This window comes from Takifugu rubripes, chromosome 3, assembly GCF_901000725.2.
Source record: "Takifugu rubripes chromosome 3, fTakRub1.2, whole genome shotgun sequence".
NCBI classification, from domain to species: Eukaryota; Metazoa; Chordata; class Actinopteri; order Tetraodontiformes; family Tetraodontidae; genus Takifugu; species Takifugu rubripes.
Genome location: NC_042287.1, coordinates 11,265,589 through 11,281,474, shown reverse-complemented (window position 1 = coordinate 11,281,474; position 15,886 = coordinate 11,265,589). Strand labels below are relative to the sequence as shown.

The window sequence follows — 15,886 nt, the reverse complement described above, 5'->3', positions numbered from 1 at the left end:
ATAACCTGTTAAAAATAAATATTGGTAATAGAGTAAATTAATAACAAAATCAAAGCACAGCTATTACAAAATTTTGTTGACCTCTAAATGAAGGCAACTTACCCGGCTTATTCTCCATATAGGTTAAAGGTTTTTGTTTTCTGATTAACTGAAAAGGTACATAAGGAAAAAATCATTTACTAGGTGAAGTGTCATTACACTATTACACTATTCACCAGCACAGGGAGTGGACTGGTGACTCTTATGTAACAGAAGTCTTAAATACAGCGGTCCACGCTGATCAGTCCACATCTCGCTGCGACTGAAGGGACAAGTCATGGATCTTCTGCCGAACTTTTCCATTGAAACCTGGACTCTGCTCACACTTGTCTTCACGCTCATCATAGTGTAAGTGTGTTGGTCTGTTTGTTTTTTAAATAACACAAAGTGTGTTTAGATTTGTTTTGTAGAATTGAGAAACAGTCGATACCGTGCACAGATTTTAGCTCTTGCTTGCTGGAAAGTAAAATGGTAACAGGTTAAAGAAGGAATAAGTTAAAGAATTTCACACATGCAATTTTAATAATACATGAGATGTAGTGTTTTTCACAGTAAAAAAAAAAAAAGATTACAATATAATATCTGTTATAACATCGTAGGCTACTATTGTAAAAAAAAACAAAAAACTGTAGTGCACAGCTGGAACTTCTAATCCCAGAAGAAAAAAGCTCAACTGTTGAAATAGTAACAGAAGACCTGGCAACACTATTTAACTAAATGCAGCACCTTGATGCAATCTTTCTCATGAAAGGCAGGGTACTTTCAGTCACCAATAATAAAACGATAATGGACAAAGAGGAGAGGTCATGTTTTGTTTTTTGTATCTTGTTTTGAATTCCAGATATGGATATGCTCCATATGGCTTCTTCAAGAAAGTAGGAATTCCTGGGCCTAAACCATGGCCATTTATCGGGACGTTTCTGAACTACAGAAGAGTGAGCTGCATCTGTATTATTTGATATGAGCAAGCACTTGTCAGAGTTTTGACTGTCTTTTTTGATACAATGTATTTTCATTGTACTCTTAAGGGAATCCACCATTTTGATGAAGAATGCTACAAGAAATATGGAAAGGTGTGGGGGTAAGCATCTGGCTGTTTATCATTAACAAAAAAAGTCATATCTTATAGTTTTGCGAGAACTGCAACTTTAATTTATGAAATCTGATATTGTTCTACAAGCTTGTACGATGGCAGACAGCCTCTGATGTGCATCATGGACACAGGGATGATCAAAACCGTCTTGGTTAAGGAGTGTTACTCTAACTTCACCAACAGACGGGTAAGAAGGCAAGACTTTATACCATTAATTAATTATAATCTAACGGCAACTTGTATGTGTTCTGTTCAGGATCTTGGTGTGAACGGACCACTGAGTGATGCTGTGTCAATAGCAGAAGATGAGCAATGGAAGAGGATCCGGAGCATACTCTCCCCGTCCTTCACCAGTGGACGACTAAAAGAGGTGTTTCTTTATTCCAAAACTATACATTTAAAATACATTCTTTACTCAAATTAGCATTAAATGAGATTGTTGTCTTCTCGTGTTGGTAGATGTACACAATCATGTTGCAGCATTCCAAAAACTTGCTCAATTTCCTTAACAAGAAAGTGGAAGCAGATGAGGTCATCGACGTGAAAGAGTGAGTCTGTTATTTTGTGGCTCAGATTGATTACTTTTAATATTATATTTGACTTTAATAAAAATTCACAAACATTTGAATGGTTTGATAAACCATCTCGTCTAACCCATCTAACCTGAGCTGTCTCTCTGAAGAACTCATTCTTGATCTTTTCCATCCTTGTTGCTCCTTGAGAGCACCCAACGACCTTCATCTCTGCCACCTCCAGCTCTTCCTCCTGTCTTATCCTCCATCTGATCTAAAAATCTTCATTGCCTTCACTGTTGCTGACCTGACGGATATTCTCTTCTCTTCTGGCAGCTTATTTGGACCTTACAGCATGGATGTGGTAACCAGCACTGCGTTCAGTGTAGACATCGATTCCATCAACCATCCCTCTGATCCTTTTGTGGCAAATATTAAGGAGATGACCCAATTTAGCTTTCTGAACCCATTAGTTGTGCTCACTGGTATGCAAAGACATTCAACATTGATCTCAATTCACCTGTCCTGTGATCCTGTATTAAATACACCTTTCAATTACCTTTCATTTCAGTTCTATTTCCATTCTTGGTGCCAATTTTTAAGAAGATGAATGTCTCCACTTTCCCAGCTCGTGTGTTAGATTTCTTCTATAACTTCCTCAGGCAGATCAAATCAGACCGGAATAAAGACAAAAAAAAGGTAACATTTACTATTAATGTTGGCTTGTTGCCAAATGTTCGGTTTGGGCAGTCAAGGATTTTTGCACCATTTTTGTAGAGCCGAGTGGACTTCATGCAGCTGATGGTGAATGCTCAAATGCAGGAAGGCAATGAAGAGGGTAGCTCACAAAAAGGTAAACAGCCACATCAGGTCAAAGAAATGAACTTGCATTCGTGATAGAGCAATTTGTAAAATGTTGATTTTATATTTCAAGTTATTGACAAACAACTTTGGATTTGTGCTCTTATTCTGAAATGAAGAGGAAATGAGCCTGAGTTATCAGCTAAGTTGCATAAGCCCAGTGACGGTGGTGTGTTTATATTGCAGGGCTGACTGATAATGAGATCCTTGCCCAGGCAATGATCTTCATCTTTGCTGGCTATGAAACTACCAGCAGCTCTCTTGGATTTTTGGCCTACAATCTGGCAACAAACCCTAAAATCCAAAAGAAGCTGCAAGAGGAGATTGACAAAACTTTCCCTGGAAAGGTGGTTTGAAGGTTATTTTTATCTTTTGATTTTTCTTGCGCTAGCAAATAAAGACTTTGTTGTGAATGTTTTTCAAGGTTCCACCAAACTATGATGACCTGATGCAGCTGGAGTACCTGGACATGGTGGTGAATGAATCAATGCGGGTGTTTCCTATTCTCAGTCGGTTAGAGAGAATGACAAAGACTTCTGTGGAAATCAATGGCTTTACCATCCCCAAAGGAACTGTGGTGGCTATTCCAGTTTATGTTCTCCAGCATGACAAGGCTTACTGGCCTGAGCCTGAGGCCTTTAAACCTGAAAGGTAGAGAACTTGTAAAGACAATTTGTTACTAAATATGCCTAAATGGCATTATTTTTTCCATCCCTCTTTTGTGAAATCACAAATTACAGGGGAATCATTCTGTTTACTTCAGCTAATGACAACTAATGATGGGTTGATGTGCATTTATCCTTTTTCTACTGCTTCTCCCTTTGTAATGTTGCACTTCTCTGAACCTCCTTGGTGAGAGGCAGGGTACATTCTGCACAGGTCATCAGGCCACCGTAATCCTAAACTATAACCATGACTTATCTAGACCTCGAATACCTCAGAAGGTACTGAGTTCCTGGGTCAGGGACTTTCTGTATAGTTAATATCAAACACCATACAGAAATATCCATGACCCCCAGGAACTCAGTACCTTCTTGCTGTGAGTGGGCTGGGCCAACCACTGCACCATTATACCACCCTGATTTGAGGTAAATTGATGCAAATATATCTAACTATTGTTCCTTTTTTAGGTTCAGCAAAGAGAACAAAGATAACGTAGATCCCTACGCCTACTTACCCTTCGGAGCAGGACCCAGGAACTGCATTGGCAATCGTTTTGCTTTGGTGTTGATGAAGCTTGCCATTGCAGAGATCCTCCAGCACTACAGTTTTGTCCCCTGCAAGGAGACTGATGTGAGAAGGAATATAGCTTTCTGAAATAGTTACTTTTTATCTTGCAAATTTAAAATGTAGGTAACGTTGTTGTAAAAAGATATATGAAACCACTTTCTTTTCTTTCCACAGATCCCGATGGTGCTGAACACTGAAGGATTGGTTGCACCCAAGAACCCCATCAAACTGAAACTGAAGCCCAGAGCTGTGTCAAGCTAATTTTTGTCACATAGAAGTGCTAACATTGTATGCAGATCTAATCGACCCAAACTGCTTCCTATTTACTGTATATTGCACACTGGATTTCTGTTTTAGATAAAACATACACTTTTTTAATTACAAGGGGAAAACATTGAATGACATAACCTAAATTAACAAACCACTGAATATGTCCTTTAATTTCAACATGCCTGTTTTTATGACTTTTATGGTGCTGTGATTAAAAAAGTGAATAGCTAATTCATCATTTGTTCAACAGTGTTGCTTTTTAGAACATGCACACGCATCACTTTTAATGTTTTTCTTCAGACATTTAACAATTGATATTTGCCTGTGATGGTTTCTGACTTCAGCTCATCACCCAGTAAAACATATGACAAGTAGCAGTGAAAAATGTCAAATTTAACAGATTCCCTGAGATGGTTAAGTGATTCACAATGTCAGAAAATGAACTAATGTCAGTCAGTGAACTGTGGTCCTGACCCCATCAGACAGCACAAAACTGTCATGAGACATTGAAGTCACTCTGAAGTGCTTGTGACAAAAAACAGACTAGTATAAATGGCAAATATGCTGAAATTAGATTAAATTGACTTTGGGAACAGGATCGTTTCAGAGGAACTGATCCATGTTTAGTTTCTTGTTATTGTTCTGTAGTCATTTGCACCATTCTAGACGTTTCTTGCTGCGATGCTGTCGTTTAACCAATGAGGGGAGGTGAAACACAACTTTAGAAACAAAGTACGATCTTACGACCTCTCGTCCTCGCACTCGTGTTTTATAACTGTCACACACGGTTTGCTCAAAACTAATATGGGCATAGTTAGGACAAAAACATTAAAATCAAATAAACTGTTTTATGCTTCTCCGTCAACTAAACCGCATGGGCTGAACAAAATCGTCAAACGTAAAAAAGAAATCAAAACTGGACGTCCTAAACAAAGAGGTTTACCCCACTGCGTCGGACACGCCCATGTACCCGCCCTTCTGTAGAAGCTCGAAAACCATTGGCCAGATTGTGAAGCAACGCCCCTTTGATTGGCTGGCGACCTCGTCACTAAACGTCTGTTGTTCACGCTGGCACCAGCGCGAGAGCGTCAGTGACAGAGGGGCGCCTTGATTCATCCTCGCGTGGAGCCTCGTTTTTGGAATCCGGAGAACAATTAGGACCGCAGGCAGAGCGCGCATGAAGGTACGTTTACACGGAAGGACGCTAGAATGGGCGAACCTTTCATTTAACTATTGTTTCTTCAGTTATCTGCAGCCCAAAAAGTATATAAACACCCAATCCTTAAGAGGGCTTTACCTTTTATTGTTAAAAGGAACTTAGATTATTTTAGCGAAATGACAAATCTTCAATACCGTGGCTGAGATGGCATCAGACAGTCATAATAAGCTTCAAAATGGCTAATTCATGAGTCTTGAGAACGATTTGAGTTCAGTTCCAGGCTAATGGGTGTGTATACTTCAGTTTATGTTGATGCATTATTGATTTTGTCATTATCACGCCGGTCAATCGATAAATATAATGGATGTTCCGCATTTATGGCTATTTTACATTCAGAATTTGAGCTGTACGTAGCCAACCTGAATAAGAATGGCAGTATTGTGTCAGACAAAGGCCCGGACAGCAGGTGGATGTTCCTCAGCCACTGCTCTTATTTACTGCTTTGCACGCTGAGTCTGGTGGGCAGAATAGCACAGCTCTTTCCACGTTTGTCACTTAGGGTCAATCAAATTTCACTCTATTGTGACTTAATTAGGAAGACACGGAACAGAAATATGTAGATGTACAGAAATAAGATCATATTTGCAAGACCAGCACTTGCTAATTTGCATGATTGTACCATCCCATCACAAGAAGTGTTTAAGCTCGGCATCAAAAAGCCTCTCTGGCATCCTGTAACTTAAAACCATGCAGAACCAGGGACTCACTTATGACTGACAATTCCCAGGGTGTGGGAATCCTTGGAATGCTGCAATGATTTTCCCAGATTGACAGGCATCGGCTCCACAAGCCACACTAATAGTAAAATTCACAATCATTTAAATATGCTGCGATCGTATGTAAAGTTGATAGCTGCCCAAACATTCATGCTGTGTTGCTTTACCTTAAATATGTGGCCACAGACAGCATGCAGGAATTTACACATGTCTTTGTGATAATAACAGTGCTTTGCTACTGGAAAGGAGAAGAGGAGTGTTTTCAAACACCTAGGTGGCTTCATAATCATTAGTATTTCAGAACATCTCCATTAATCTGCCACCATTGTGGCACCCATCGTTATGCATCTTGTAAGCATCATTAAAAAAGTTTTTGGTTTAAAGCCTTCTGCTTGAGCTCTGTGAAGTATGACACAGTTATGTTGTAGTAATGCATTCACTGAGGATAGCAACAAAATAATGGGCGAGACAATTATTCTCAGGCGCCTATTTAATCAACATGCAGATATACTAAAGATTTCCTTTATGTTAATGTTAGCATACCCCATTGAGGCTACAAATGGGACAGCCAAGGCTTACATCAGCTCTATACCATTTTATTGCAAAAATGCTGCATTGGCATGTTACTGTGATAATACACATACATTCATTTTACATGACTGGATTAATTATTATGCTGTAATTCATTCTGTTTTAGGATGAGAAGATGAACATTGAGGCTCTGAGCAGAGCTGAGCTGCTGACTCTGCTGAGTATCTTGGAAGGAGAACTGGAAGCCCAGGATGTTGTCATACATGCCCTCAGAGTGAGTTAGAAATGATGGGATCTCTCACTCAAAGCCATGACCTATCCACACCAAAATTAACTTGTTTCAGGATTACACCCTCAAAAAGAATGTGAACTAACAGGGAGGTAATGTATAAACAGGAAACAGAGCCAGTAAAGACAATGGCACAGGAGATATTCAGTTTCCTGTGCATTTCATTCCATCAGAGTGCCAGCTGTGCTGCTGCTCAGCTTCCTTGATATTCTGGCATTTTGAATTTTCACTCTTTCATTATTCAGATTTGGCTACACCCAATCTACTCTGTGTTTAGATGTGTTTACCGGGTGCAGAAGCCCTCTTGAAATCTGAGCAAAAAAGGAGCTCAAACGTGTTTAAGGATAGGTGGAATAACTGTCAGGCCGCTCATCGATATAGCAGCCCCTCCGTGTAGCTCTAAAATCTTCAATGAATGTCTGAACTGGTGATCAAAATAGTGAGTGTTATAGCAACCATAATGATAATGGAGCTTATCCAGCAAGAAATTGAGGATACTGGGAAAATTTCAGCTGCCAAGGCCCAGAGGGGGAAGCCACGCCAACCACAACAACTCGCACGCAGACTTCAAACCCAGCCTCATGCTGATTTATCACCTCAGGAAAACTCGCCGCTTCATTGTTCGTGCAGTCTGAGTTCCAGCGTAAATTCATGTCCCTGCTTATAGGGCTCTTCCCATTTTCCTTGATTTTTCCACATTTTTCAACACACGCTACCGCATCGCGGCTAGAGGGTAGAGTCTGTATGTGTGTGTGGTTGGGGGGGGTGTTTCATCTTTGCGTGTGATCCTTATCCTGTTTGTACATGCACACACACTGTTTACTGTAGAGCGAATGTACAGAAGAGTAAGTTCAAATCGGCAACTTCCCCTGTTTTCACTGGGGAGCCGTGCACTGGTTTTTTGACCAGAGCAGGACAGTGTGAGACAACAGGTTAACGTAGCCAATATAAAGTTGTGAGTCTACATGTTTTCCTACTGCGTATCAGCATGATCCCAGGGATGCCTTGAGATCACCCCGGACAACCGCGTCTGTGTGCTTGTAACCCTTTCTCCACCCTGAGCCCAGCAGCTTTATTGCAAACCCGGTTACAGCCTTCGCTTCCTTCGGAGTTGGTGTTACTTGCCTGTGGACATTCTTAATTGCAGTCGCCTCGGTTGTCATCACAAAGGTCACAGATGAGCAATTTTACTAGAGGGAACATTCCTGAGAAGATGGATAATGGATTTCTGCAGGAGTGGCATTTGTTTTGAACTGATCAATACATCTGTGTTGAAACCAGTGTTATTAATCCTTTTCCACTGAAAGGACAATTAGGAATGTGCGCACAGAGAATAAATGTGAGAAGATGAACTTCTCTCTGCTTTCTTAAACACCTGGTGATGTGAATACTGAACTAGGATGTCAGTGTTTGAAAGTATGACTCAGCCCTTACTCTACATCAACTCATTGGTACTGGCATAGGCATTCAGACTTAAAGAAGGTGTAAGTTTATTAAAGGAATTAGACATAGAGTAAAAAAGCCACAACAAATACTGAACCAGGATGTCAGTGTTTGAAAGTATGACTCAGCCCTTAGCTGACCATTTTGGTCCAGTCAGGATGCGTCTGTGCTCAAAACGTGGCGGACTTTCTCGGCAGGGCCGGTTTTTTGTTTTCCACATGATGTCATGTCCGATACCCAAAGTGCTTTGTCTATTTTCTGCAGCAGTCACATGATTTCCAGCTAAAACAATAAGCCTCCTTTCAGATACGACATTGCGTAATGCATAAAAGAATCCCCAGACTAGTTGCGACATGTTTTTGAGATGGCTGAAAGGAAAATGGGATTAAAAAGATCACACATCCAGTGAATAATTACTATAACACAATGTCTTCAGTGTAGTGCTGGGAGCGAGCTCCTGGACCGGAAAAATGCCCAATTACTCTGAAATAGCCCTTCTAATGGAGCACCTGCTCACCACCGTTGGCGGCAGCATTTGCTAAACATTACCCGGAAGTCTTGGCTTATTGCACCATATTGGACCATAAAGTAGTGAGGTTTTGTGTCTCTGCAGTTGTGTGGGTGAGGGGGGGAGGACACAGCTTAAACCTCAAACACACCTTTGCTTACGCTTGACTGGAAAGAAATCACAGCTCTTCAACCTTTCCCACTTTTGGCACAACAGAGGCTCCCAACGCCAGGGACCAGTCTGGGGCTTTAGGGTGAAGTCTGCAGCAGTCACGGTCTACCTCACCTGGACAAATGAATCTGTGTAACATTAACTGAGTCAACCAATGTGAACTTGTGTGTGTGGGTTTTTTTTTAATTCATTCATTTTTCTTTATGGCTTTTTAAAAAGGGAAAACAAGTCTCCAGGTCCTTCTTTTGCATTGTGTTCCGTTATAGCTGACTCCATAGTTCCAATTAATTATGCATCCTTGGGCTAGTATGTCAGATGTTCTGTTGAGTTCAACTTTGGGATTTGGAAACTAACTGCAAATGAACTGAATTGTGAAGAAAGACCGATAGGTAGCTCACAAAAGGCAGAGCTGACTCACGTCTCCAATCCAATGACATTTATAAATATGTATTTTAAAAGGTGACAGATGACAGAAAATCTGTATAAACTGAAGTAAATTGGTGAAGCCAGCAGTTCTATTTCCTAATCGACCAGTCTAGTCCTGGAGAAACTGGCTATAAAAAGCTGTGTTTCTGCAGCTTTGTTGGCAGCTGCTTATTTTGCTCATCATAGAAGAACCACGATGGTATGCTATTTATTTTCTTGTCAAGGTTATGAAATGTAATTGTGGAGTGTTTGACATGTCGCAGTGGAAAGTTTCAACCCGCTGGAGTACAGAGAACCTCTCCTCATGAGTCTTTGTCACATAAAGTCGGATACAAGTCGGGGAAATACCACGACAGCGTAACTGCGAAACCCCAAGAGGCACATTTAAATGCTGTGTTTTACAGTTCTGGCAGGTTTGGTCCTGCTATCCTAATTGTCTTTTTTGGGTCTATAGCTCCTCTCCAGAAGAGCAGTCTAATCCACCAGGAATGTATATGTTTCCTCAAACCCCCCACTTCAAATCCTCAGGATTTGAAATGCTGTGCTGGAGATGGACAGTTATGGATTGTATCCACTGTATTTCGTCAGGGATACTTTATATACGTGCTTCCTTTTTTTAAAGTATTTTTGTTACAATACATGGATTTTTTCATCACAGACAGCATTTTAATTCCATTGTAGCTCACCTGTATAGGTTTAGAGATATGCATATAGTAACCCACGCCAGCTCCCAAGCTTCATTGTGAGGGCGTCTCTGCAGGACTGTGGAAATCCGACTCGCCTCCTCTCCCCAGCTCACACAATGACACGATTGTGCCCTGAGGTTAGTGTCTGACAAACTTCTTCCAGGTGAAACCTTAAAGTTTGTCTCTCACACCTGATTAGACCTGCAGGAATAAAATGGTGAGATGCAGTGATTCTCTCGAGACACCAATGATGCATTTCCAAAAATGTCAGTCAAAAGTCAAAGGCTCACAAATACATAAATACTAGTTGTGCAGAAGTTGTTTTTGTCCTAAAACTCCAAGACAGGAGTTAAGATTTTGACCCTATTGTGACGTTAACTGCATGCTAATGCAGCATGTTAAAGCATATCTCATTAGAAAACCTGCAGTGAATAACCATCAGTTTTGATTTTATGGTTGTTTTTGTGTTCATTTTAAAATCCTCAGACTATCGGTAAATCTTGGCCGTGATGGTGGTGAAAAGGGCAGTCCTCTGTCACGTTGTGTAACTTCTGTGTTGTGGATGTGACGATGCAAAACTCAGTTGCTTCTTGAAGCAAATGTTTAATACGAAGGAGTAGAAAATCTATTAATAGCATAGTTTAATCCCTCCCAGGGCCTGAGCAGCAGTCATCAGTGGCTGGACATAAAGAGAGGAGAGCTGAGGAGATCTTGGCTCGTTGTGTCCTCTCATAAAGGCAAGCGCACCCTATTATTATGATCGGGAGTATCCCAAGAAAACCATAGAAGAGGCCATAGGCTAGGACACACACGCACACACACACACACACACACAGAGTCCACTCTCAGAATTGCCCAAAACCGTCTGTCTAAACAGCCATTTAGCTCGGGAAAGGCATTTAACCCTGAATCCTGAAGAAGAAGCGACTCCAAAGGCCTGCACAGTAACACATGCATGGAACTGCAAGTAAACATGCACACAATGCTTAGACACACCTACTTTTACATTCTCAGAAACAAAGACATTCTGCACACATTCATTCTTTTGGGTCATCCATGAATGCGCGAGACCGAAGGCATTGAAACAGAGTCTTTGTTGGAGTCCTGTAATCTCTTCACTGAGGGTCACATTCTTTGTTCAGCAAGGGAATGAGCCTCAAATACAGACTTCTTCCTTATGCCTAAAGGGTGTGTGTGTGTGTGCGTGTGTGTGTGTGTGTGTGTGTGTGTGTGTGTGTGTGTGCTGGCAAAATCAGAGTGCATGAGAAAAAGAGGCTGATGGAGAGGTAGACATGAGAGATTTGTTTTCTGCAAAGTGATGATGAATTGGCAGAAGAATGCGGTGCCATGCATGTTTGGGCAGGGGGCCAGCGGGGGCCACAGATACGGGGGTGTGTGATGAGGGCTGCGAGACAGTGATGGGCCCTGAAGACACGTGGAGTGAACTCTGCGGCATGTGCTTACATCATCGCTCAAGCACACAGAACTCAGACATACTAAGTGTAACCCCCCACCCCTGTGTCCTGCAGTGAGACGTGATACTGTTTTCCATTATTTCCTGCTTTTTTGGGGGTTAAAGCTTGAAATTAGTCAAGCACTCTGTTTAGACCCAAGTGTGCTATCACTTTATTCTGTCAGTCTAACTTCAGTACATGATGACATCATCACAGCTCAGTATATGTATGTGTGTGTTTCAGATTTCATGGTCTGCTCCTTCACCCCTTCTTCCCTGGGGAGGAGTTAACATCTGCTTATGTTAGAGGGGGGTGATTGCACAGCCTCACCTCTTTGTGTTTGGGTTGAGAGGAAGACCATCTGCTAATACTCACTGACAATAACATCACACATTTCCTGGACACATACAAAATTGGATTTCTGGTGGTGTAACACACACACTTGACCCCAATGGTTAGTTTTCAGAGTGTGTGTGTGTTCTGAAAAACAGTAATGTATTAACTTATATATTTCTTAGCACATTTACCCCGGTAAACACCTTTAATGAAAGGCTACATGCATATTTTGCATTTTACAAGCTTAAACATGCAGCATGGAATTTCTGCATTGTCACCTTGTAAGAGTTGAGTACATTATAACTGTGTATTTCCAGTTCAGCACGATCAGCTTCCAAACTATTTGTGAGGTCAGATTTAGTATTTAAGTGAAGTATGCACAGGAAAACAAAGCATTACTCTCCTTTATTTGTGTTTATCCATCAGGCTCAGCAGAGAGATGCTTTCATTCAGGAACGTTATGGCCAGTATGACCTCAGCGATCCATTCCTGGCTCTGCAGCGGGACAGCGAGTCAGAGGAACGGCAGAACATGCTCAGCTGCTCTCCTGTGCACCCGCAGGGACGGGCGGTGGGTCCGAACCCGCTGGCGGTGCTCAAACTGGTGATGGCTCACTGCAAAAGGATGCAGGAGAGGATGATGGGGCAGCTAGCTGCTGCTGAGAACAGACACAAAAAGGTAAGTCAGGGAGACTTACCTTTTTTGCACAACAGTGAGGGACGGTCTTAACCTCAGTACTCATCTATTGACACATAGACCTTAGCCACACCCTGGGGAAATGTAGTGCTTTATCAAGGTCCAGCTCAAAGTCTGAGAGTTTATTGGAGTCTCAAAGCCTGAGTGAACGGTTTGGACAACAGATGAAATCTGATTCCCACTGTCAGGACTCTAATGTGGCATAAAACCATCATAAAAGAAGCCAAAGCCAAATGTAGTCAATGATATTTACTGTTACATTTTGTACTTGACTGCATCAGAAATGTGCCAGAAATCACATTACCGGTAAATGTCAAGCAGCAATAGTATATTATTGTTTGCTACTGTAGCACATTGTAAGGGACCTTTTTACTTGCTACAGAAATGTTCGGGATATGTGATATTTTTTCGTTCTTTATGTTTAACAGATGATCGCTGAATTGGAGCAGGAGAAAAGACGAAGTGCTCAGGTCTCTGCACACTGTGACGATTTCACCTCGCTGCTGCAGACAGAAAGAGACAAACTGCTGCAACAGGTGTGGGGAAAAAAAAAAGAAAAGTCAAGCCAGAGTTCTCCTGCTAACAAATGAGCACATGGATGTTTCTGCTTCTCTTCCACTGCCTGTATGGTGCCAGTGGAAGCTGTGATTTCAAACTTAGCAACTGGGCCGTTGAGTGCCAGTTGTGTAACCGTGCAGGGTGGAGAGGACCTGCCCTGTTCAAACACAGGCACATGGCTGTTCAATAGGAAACGAGAGGAAGAGGCCATTGTTTAGTTGTCCAGCAGGCTTTACAGCCACAGGAAACCTGAGATAATGGATGTCCGTGTTCAATGCAAGGTCAACATATGCTCACACAGCGTGAGCACACAGTCAGCCCCTGTAAAAACGTTCTCCAGGAGCCTTATGTAAAAAGGAGCTCCTCAGTGTCTCCCAGGCTTTCCGGCCTCTGTTGTTTTTCTTCTCTGTATACATTAGATTATGGTCCTACTCCTATTTCTCTTGCTTAGTCATCGGAACTTTGAAGCAGCCCACGCGTCCTGCGATGACCTCATGACAACCTCGGCTTTCTTTAAACAAATTTGACCAGAAAATATCTCATTTCCGACATCAGAAATGCTTCCTTGCAGTCCCTGTTGGTCGGTAGTTTATTATAGTTTAGTTTATTGAAATTGAAGGTCTATATTAAACATTTTTAATGTGATCATGTCTGTAAGGTATTTACAGTCTGTCGGGTTTGACCTGTGTTTGCCCTCTTGTGGCAAACTAAGGAAACACTTCTTCACGTGCGTATTTTTCTCCCTGTCCTTCAGTTGGAGACGGAGCGTGCCGCTTTTGACAGGTTAGAGAAGGAACAAGCACAGACGGTGAATGAGGTGGAGGAGTCCCTGTCTCAGCAGCAGCAGCTCTCCTCAACTCTGACCCTGGAGTTGCAGAAAGCCAGCAGCCTGGCCCAGGAGGAGGCTCAGAAGGCCTCCCGACTTCACACCTTGCTTCAAGAGGAGACCAGTGCCTTCGAGAGACTGCAAGGCCTTCTTGAAGATGAGAAGAAGCGGGTGGCCCAGGCAGAAGCTGCCACTGAGAGGCAGTTGGCTGAGTTTGACACAGAACGTGAGCAGATGAAAGCCCGACTCGGCAAAGAGGAGAGACAGAATAGGGAGCTTGAGAGGCAGCTGGAAGAGCTGAGGAAGACTTTGACCGATCCTGGGAGATGTAAGCAGGTAAAGGAACCTGAGTCAGAGGTGAAGGAGTCATTTCCAAAGCTGAAGATGGTGTCCACCTCTGTACAAACTGATTTCGATGGGAAGACTCTCACCTCTAAGTCCACCTCAGTGTCAAAGGTCAATGGGTGTAAGGCTCATAGAGAGACAGATGTGACACAGGAGGACAAAGTAGCAGAAAATGGAGTGCTGCTGGAAAATGGAGGAGGAGCACCTCTGCAATCACCTCCTCATCCTCATCCTCAGTCTCCCTCCAGCACTGCCTCCTCTTCCCTCTCTTCTTCTCCCCTTTCCTCCCCTATCCTCACCAAGCGCCTGGGCAGCCCAGGCTTCCATCAGTCCGCCTATCAGGCTGGAGTCAATCAGCGCTTCCAGGCAGCCAGACACAAGTTCCAGAGCCAGGCCGAGCTGGAGCAGCTGCAGCAGCACGGCGGGCCTCTCTCCCCTAGGGATCTCTCACCCACCACCTCCATCCCTCCCCCGCCCGAGCACAGCGCAGCAAAGCAGCTGGCCCGCAACACTGTAACACAGGTGCTGTCCCGCTTCACCAGTCAACAGGCAGGTGTCAAATTGGCACCCATCAGCAACTCTCCCTTTGGCACGGACTACCGCGCCGTAGCCGCGTCCCCTACCGGATGTAGGTCACCTTCCGCAGGACCCCTGTCCCCAGGGATCCGCTCCCCTCTCCCCCCTCGCTCAGAAAGGACGCATCCTCCGCCGACCCCTCCTAAGAAGCCAGGCGCGAGCCCCCCTCCGGGATCCCCGAGTCATTCCTCTCGGACCAGCGCATTCCCAGAGTTGACGGGAAACTGCGGACACAGCGGGCAGGAAGAAGCCAAAGAGCCCGACCTGCTGGTGTCCTCCAGCAGCTAACTGACTGAGCCACATCCGAGCTGCTGGTTACTTCATTATTCATCTTTTCTGACCATTATAGCCGCACCACTGCACTATAAAAGGCACGTCTGTCCCTTCCACTGCACCTCCTCATCCACAATGAATGACAGTTTAAAGGACTACGTAAAATGTAGCATGAGATTTGATTTCTTAAAATGTCTTTTTACATTCCAGATTTTTTAAATGCATTTTAATGTTTAGAAAAAAAAGATATTATTGATCATTTTCCAGTTGAATTCTTTATCTAATGCAATTTAAAAAAAGATTTCACAGCACAATTGCGAGCCCTTTAAATGTATGCTCATGCACTAGAATATCAGAAATGTACAGCTATCGTCACTTCTTCATAGTAACTTCTTGTTCCAATATTTCTTTATAAAAACACAGATCACAGTGGGGAAAGATATTTGAAAAAGCCATCATTTACTGTACTTTGAGTGCATGCTGTTTTCTCCTCATGGCTTCACGATGAATATGTCGGGTCAGGGAGTTCAGTTCACTCCCTCTTCTGCTCTGTAATGGAGGAAACGCTGATAAACCTCATGATGACACCAGTGCAGATTATGGGGAGTAGATCTGAACATTTCAACTGTGACTGTTGTGCCGTTTTATCTCGTGTCTCATCGGATGTTTGAGCTTTTAGGCTTTGAAATCAGTTGATTTATCTTAGACAAACATTAAACCAGAAAGATCCATGCTGTGTGTTTGTCTGGACAATGTTTCTGTCACCTAAATATGCAACATGTGGTACTTTCAATAAAATGTACACGGCGCGAGAAGCATGAGACGTAA

The 15,886-nt window shown here is 42.8% G+C and overlaps 2 protein-coding genes across 2 annotated transcripts; both read left to right on the top strand.

Annotated features, from left to right (window-relative positions):
• The first annotated feature begins 232 nt into the window (after positions 1 to 232).
• On the top strand, positions 233 to 4,247 carry LOC101069124 (cytochrome P450 3A30-like). Its single transcript, XM_003963277.3, has 13 exons — positions 233 to 387; positions 881 to 974; positions 1,068 to 1,120; positions 1,220 to 1,319; positions 1,389 to 1,502; positions 1,592 to 1,680; positions 1,981 to 2,129; positions 2,216 to 2,343; positions 2,422 to 2,497; positions 2,692 to 2,852; positions 2,930 to 3,156; positions 3,636 to 3,798; positions 3,910 to 4,247. Exons 1-13 carry the CDS (start codon positions 317 to 319, stop codon positions 3,994 to 3,996), a joined length of 1,512 nt encoding a protein of 503 aa, XP_003963326.2. The 5' UTR covers positions 233 to 316; the 3' UTR covers positions 3,997 to 4,247.
• Positions 4,248 to 5,052: 805 nt separating this feature from the next.
• cttnbp2nlb (CTTNBP2 N-terminal like b) lies at positions 5,053 to 15,794 on the top strand. Its single transcript, XM_003963300.3, has 5 exons — positions 5,053 to 5,188; positions 6,638 to 6,745; positions 12,211 to 12,462; positions 12,909 to 13,016; positions 13,793 to 15,794. Exons 1-5 carry the CDS (start codon positions 5,183 to 5,185, stop codon positions 15,071 to 15,073), a joined length of 1,755 nt encoding a protein of 584 aa, XP_003963349.2. The 5' UTR covers positions 5,053 to 5,182; the 3' UTR covers positions 15,074 to 15,794.
• The last annotated feature ends 92 nt before the right edge of the window (positions 15,795 to 15,886 follow it).